This window comes from Primulina tabacum, chromosome 14 (genome assembly GCF_025594145.1).
Source record: "Primulina tabacum isolate GXHZ01 chromosome 14, ASM2559414v2, whole genome shotgun sequence".
Taxonomy (NCBI): Eukaryota; Viridiplantae; Streptophyta; class Magnoliopsida; order Lamiales; family Gesneriaceae; genus Primulina; species Primulina tabacum.
The window spans coordinates 6,888,530-6,895,313 of record NC_134563.1 but is presented as its reverse complement, the minus strand read 5'-3'; the positions used below and the strand labels follow the sequence as shown (position 1 = coordinate 6,895,313).

The window sequence follows — 6,784 nt, the reverse complement described above, 5'->3', positions numbered from 1 at the left end:
CATGAGAAGAGATGAGCAAAAAGTATAATTTAGGTTGGTCTGTATTTCACTAAAACTAGGACAATGTTCTTTTACCGCACGAAGTAGTCAACAAAAACTGAAATTACCGCGACCAATATAACACTCGCCGTAGGATACAAGACTAAATCATCAGAATCACCATACGGGTCTGTAGTAAAATCAAACATTTAGAAACATGGAAAAGTGTATACATCCATACATAAATCTTCAAAAGGCTACATGGTTCAGACAACTTTAATTTAATATACACGCATTATTGACCAGACGGAATGTAATGCAAAAGCAACAGAACAAGAACCAAACAGTTATATCACAGGGCGAAGCTGCTAACCTCGTCAACCTCGACTCGGCTCTAGACAACATAAACAACTTTAGGAACCTTCTCATCGCCATCGAATGGCAATCGAACATACTGAGGAGCAAACTCGTCCACCATCTCTAACGCCAACTCCCCGTGTAATGCTTTGCAATATATAAACAACACAGCAGTCGCAACAACACTGTAAAGCAACAAGGCAGTTGCAAATACTGTGAAAAGAACAGTTGGAAGACCGAACTCCCAGCTGATCCAGCCACTACTAATATAACTAGGCACTGAACTCGAATAGAAAGCGGACAAAAATCCAATCGACAACGCGAAATAAATAAGAATCGAGAACGCAATCCACTTCATCCCCTTAACCAAATAAGAACTCCTTTTAAGCGGCTCAAAGCCCCACTTTGATTCAACAACAACGACCGCACAGGCCAAAAACCACTCTACTTGAATGTAGATCATCACCCCCACAAACAAAACCGCGAGTAAAACAACGAGAACCGGAAAATATACGTTGCCGAAATCGGTTTGAGCTCCCAAGAACAAGATGCCGTCGTACATCAACGCAGCTAGACTTCCCACAGCAAATATAATCAATCCCAGTATCAGCAGGGACACAATATACGTCACAGTAAGAGGGAAAAACGAAACCAGGATGGATTTAACAGAGGAAGTAATATTCAGGGGGCGACCAAAGAACCCATTCCAGGTGCTATGGGTGATTGATGCGGAGGTGAAAAGGGTTAACAGCAGTACAAAAAGGGAGTAAAGAACTGTGAAAATAACATCGGAATTGTCAACAGGGGAGATTTCGACATCGGGTACAAGCGTGGAGGAGGACAAAAGTCGATTATAGATGAACATAATCGAGGCGGGCTGCGAAAAAGAAGGGTACACGATGGCTGATAAGGACAGAGGGAGGACAAAGAGAAGTCCGAGGGCCAAGAAATGGCTGCGGTTGGCCTTGATCATGCGCTTCGCATCGGATAATACCAAGCAGAGGTTAAGGCTGGCGGTTGACATGATTGCAGCAATTTGAGCGTAGAAACGATGGAAGGGCAAGAAGTTCTTCGGATCTAGATATGCAATTGTTCCTGGTATCCGATACGTGTACAGGAAGAAATTATGCTCAAACCACAGGAAGATTTGCCAGACGTTGATGTTGATGGCTACTCTAGATTCTAGATTTTTCTCTTAAAATAAAGTCTCGAACCCAATTTTTAAAAAATATATTAAGTTTTTTTATGTTAAAAATATATTTTTTAATTATAATTATAAATCAAATTAATTTATTTATAAATAAAAATTCATAAAATCATTACATAACATATATATTTTAAAAATAATCGCGATTAGGTACTTGACTGACTGAAAGATACTAGAAGGAATAAAGTTATGGGTCCCCCAAAATATTTTAAGAAAGAAAATTCTAGAATTTATTTTAAAAAACGACATCTAGCAAAATACCACAATGAATTTTGACCATAAATTGAGTTAATTTATCAAATTAATCTTTTCAATCATGTTAATTTACAAATAAATTTTAAAATCTTTTTTCCTTTCGACGCCATCAATTCTTGATTAGTTGCATCGTAACTTTGTTGATATTTGGCTAATAAAAAATAACAATTAAATACCTTGACGCAAAATTCTGGTACGTACTTTTCAAATCTGCATTAAGAATCAATCGAATCCAGTAAAATATAATTTCACTCGCTAATCCTTTGCTCGTCGTCAAAGTGAACGAACCTTGTTCGAAATATTCTTCCGTAATAAATAAGCACCATGACCAAGGAGGGATGGATTCGTATTTATACAGGGGTTCTCTCCCCGATCCTCAAAATTTTTCACAAACGTTAACCTCAAGTATATGTTAGAATATGGCTTCAGCAAAACTAATTTGTGGTTTGAACGTTATTGATAAAAAAAATAATATTTATTTAATAATATTTCACGATATTATCAAATTATGACATTTATTTTATTTGTATGTTAATGAAAGGTGTGTAGATAAAATTTTTGAATATATTATAAGTACTATGAGGATTGTCTGACAATATAAGTTCAAGAAACTCATTATGAAGTATGCCGTATATTCAAAACATGTTTTTAGTCGAATCAGCCACCTAAAATAAAGATAAAGGCTGCTTAAGCTTGAGACTAGCATTTATGATGTAAACGTCATGTTTTATTGGTAAATGCATTAAGATATTCATTCTTATAGATTAGCGATCATATGATAATTGATAAGGGCATATCTTTGCACGTATATTACCCAATTAATAGGCATGAATTGTATTGGTTTCGAATGGAATAATGCGTTTTTGAGTTGTTTTAAATGTCAATACAGGAATAGACAAAATGATGTACATGAAGCAACATTGATGCAAAGAAAAACAGAAGAGCTCAGTCGCCACGCATGTATAAAAAGGAAGTAACCCTAGAACATGAGGGAGATAGACGCAAGGACAGAAAAGGGAGCCGCAACCATGAACAAAAATCCAGAGAGCGAGAGCGAGAACGAGGAACGGAAGAAACTCGAAGACGAAGACCGCATCATCTGAGGACGGAGTCGCGTGTTTAGATTCGAGTGTTCTTTTCTTCTTTGACTACAATCTCTTAATTATTTTGGCAATGTCGAAAAACATAAATTTGTTTTATCGTTTTTCCGTTATGACCTAATTTCTTTAATCTATAGGACGACGTAGCTTGGTCAGATCTTTATTTATAAATCGTTGACTTATATATACGAATTTCTTCTTATTTATTTATATTTTCCGGATTTTATTGTATCCAATTACTTGATCAATCATTGAATCGTCATATTTATTTGAGATCTATCACTCGGGAGAGGGGGTTTTGAATAGAACCGTAGGAAAATATATCGTTGGGTGTTTATAGGTTTGGAAGGCCGATAACTCCAACGAATCCATTAAAAGAATTATTATGCAATTCAAATTATTTACTGTATGATTATTGATAGGGATATTGAAATTGACTTTAGATAATTGATTTTTACGCACCAATTGTGAAAGGTAATAGAAATAGTCAAGAATTCTAGGGTAGTAAATGCATTGAAACTATAAATATTGATGTCAATGATAATTTTATACAGTGAAAACCAAGTGAAATCGTACATTTAGATTCTCATTCTCACCGAGTTTAAATTGTTCGCGCGCTTTACTTAATTTTAGTTCATAATTAACAACAAACAATCTAGTGAATTTTCTAAATAAAGTTGATTATTTTAATTGTGGTATTTAATTTATAATTAAACACTCTCTGTGGGATCGACATCATGCTCTATCGAGTACTAAAAATTGACATCGTACACTTGTGGGTAGCAGATACAACAAGTTTTTGATGATCCACTGAACAACCTTCCCTCGGACTGTTCAAGTGGTTATCACTTATCGAGTGGAATAGTCTGCGATTATGGTTGTACATTATTCATCCTTTGACCCGGGACAATGTAGAAGTTCTACGTACTAGCATGCATTTTGCTCCATTTACCGACTTTATTGAGGGTCATAAGGTGGCGATGTTTGGTGTAATTTCGAAATAAATAGGAGTCAATACATTGCTGTCATGGATTCACCGTTTGCCTACGGGTGAATATATCTTATGTGATCTGATTAGTTAATAATACAAAGAATCTCTGACCAGAGTAAGACATGTGCATTTCGGAAAGATGTTTCATCAGTTGCACATATCATGTAACTGTTATTATTCAAAGATATATCACATCGTTGTCGAATTCATTTACAACTCTCGATATACCAATGGTTGCAGATTCGATCGGGATATATGAGTTGAAGTGACCGTATTGTACGCTGACCATAACTCAATATTCTTGCAGGCACTATCAGTGATACTTGAGGGATCATGATACTATGCTACTCGACGCGCTTACCATGATCTGATGGGTGCAATCAGACTTGCGTTCTGACATTCTTGATCAAGTGGTTGATAAAAAATGTGGCTAATTAGGGTGAGCCCAAATAAGAATAAATATTCTAAATCACATAAAGTTGTGAATTCATGACTAGCTGTATTCATGAACCATTGAGGGTCACATAACTATTGGATTATGAATTTCCTTTAAGATAGTCAAATTCAAGGAGTTGGATTTGACGACTGTAGTTTGATGGAGATCAAAAAGATTTTTTACAAAATAATTTATAAAGTAATTCAATATGATAGAAGACGTGGAAGTTAACTTAATTCCTGATTAAATGAGGACAGTGGAACAGCACATTTTGGTGAAGTAGTTTACAAAATTGACAGCTGTCAAAAATGGATCAACGGACTTTTGATCTTCGAAATTTTCGATTTTCATTATATGAACAAGATTTGTGCACATGGTACATCAGCTTTGTATGATCGTCGAACAGGGTTGTAATGAGTTCACGATTATTTATTTAGTGAATTTAAAATCTACTAATTGATTAATAATGTTAGTAATAGTGAATATGCATATGATTCTCATGATATATTCTTGAGGAGTCTAGAATTGATTAATTAAGAAATTAAATAATGATAATTTTACATATATGTCTATACATGTGTATATGTATGCATATATATATATATATATATATATCCATATATATGTGTGTGTGTCTATATATGTGTGTGTTATATATATCATATATTATCAAGAGTTCACTTTCCGTTATATGTACAACATCATAATTTTAATTAATTAATGAAAATAAGAATTCTAATGGGATTAGGATTATTAATCCTAATATAAGCGGGATTCCTGATATGATCAGAAATCAAAGTTTACAAATATTTCATTGAGAGTCATATGAAATAATACAAATTTTACACACGGATTTCGGCAGACAAAATTTTGTCCACCAAAATTTTTTCTCCTCTCCTTCCTCACAAAATTTGGCCACCCCAATTTTCATCAGGAAAATTTCGAAAACTTCCACGGCCACATCGTCGTCGGATTTTTGGGTCTCAGGCGATCCAAACTCGACCCAAATTCATGTAAGATTTCTAGTGCAGTCTATCCGAATAAGAAAGTCTTCGATCGCGGACTTGATTAGGCAATCAAAGGAGGAAGATCCGTTCATAGTGATTTACAAGAAGAACCAACTCCGTTAATCATGTATTGTTTTGATGTCCAATATTAAATACACAAAGATAAACAGATCTAAATATCATATGAATGTTTTAAATCATACGACGCCCAAAATTTTTTTGAATGTTAAAACTAAAAATTTTAAATTTCTATATACTTTGGGTGCAAGAAAATGATACTCTAAGGTACCGTTTGGTTCAAGTACTTGTAAGTACTAATATAAATAGTCCTATCATATCACTGGTTTTGTACAAGTATTATTTATCTCGATCAATCAAATTATTAATTATTCATTTCACATCAATCAAATTCGTAATAATTTATCTCACATCAATCAAATCAATAATATAAAATTATGATATTAACCTTAATAAATAATATTATTAATATTCTATTAATAATTTCAAAAAGGACAAAATGGTAATATCATATTATCTCAAATTTAATCAATCAAATCAATTAAATCAAACACTATATTAACTATCATTTTCTATTTATTTTATTATTACAAAATATTACTTATCTCTATATTATATATCTCATACCATGAATCAAACGGTACCTAATAATATTATCCGATGCAAGCCGCAAAATCAAGGCCAACAGCCACCACTTATTAGCGCTCTCAGTTCTCTCCGCTCGTAATACAAGATACTTAAAGTTGTATTTATTTCAAGAGAGATGATTGTGCATGTATATAGCGAGGTCGCGTTCCACCGAATCTGCAACAAGACAAGCACCAAACAATTATGGAAAATGCTATATGTACAATGAGAATTACAAAATACATTTGAAATGACAAAATTATCCTTCCATTTTATTTGAAAATTCTTTCGAAAATGAATTTAGAATATTTTTTCACTTCAAATACATTTTGTAACCTAATATGTAACAGCAGTTGGCAAAAACTTGTGTGAGACGGTTTCACGGGTCATATTTGTGAGACGAATATTTTATTTGGGTCATCCATGAAAAATTATTATTTTTTATGCTAAGAGTATTACTTTTTAGAGTGGGTCTCATGTGAGACCGTCTCACGGATCTTAATCTGTGAGACAGGTCAACCCTACTCATATTCACAATAAAAAGTAATACTCTTAGCATAAAAAGTAATACTTTTTCATGGATGACCCAAATAAGATATTTGTCTCACAAATATGACCCGTGAGACCGTCTCACACAAGTTTTTGCCTACTTTTTATTGTGAATATGGGTAGGGTTGACCCGTCTCACAGATTAAGATTCGTGAGACAGTCTCACATGAGACACAATCGTACCAGTTACACTTCATAGTAGATGAAGCATGACATAACAATTATATCCCAAGACAAAGCTGCTAATCTTGATGCATC

General features: G+C 33.8%; 1 protein-coding gene across 1 annotated transcript; it reads right to left on the bottom strand.

The window, feature by feature from the left end:
- Positions 1 to 373: 373 nt before the first annotated feature.
- LOC142523732 (uncharacterized) lies at positions 374 to 1,360 on the bottom strand. Its single transcript, XM_075627466.1, has one exon. It carries the CDS (start codon positions 1,358 to 1,360, stop codon positions 374 to 376), a length of 987 nt encoding a protein of 328 aa, XP_075483581.1.
- Between the last annotated feature and the right edge of the window lie 5,424 nt (positions 1,361 to 6,784).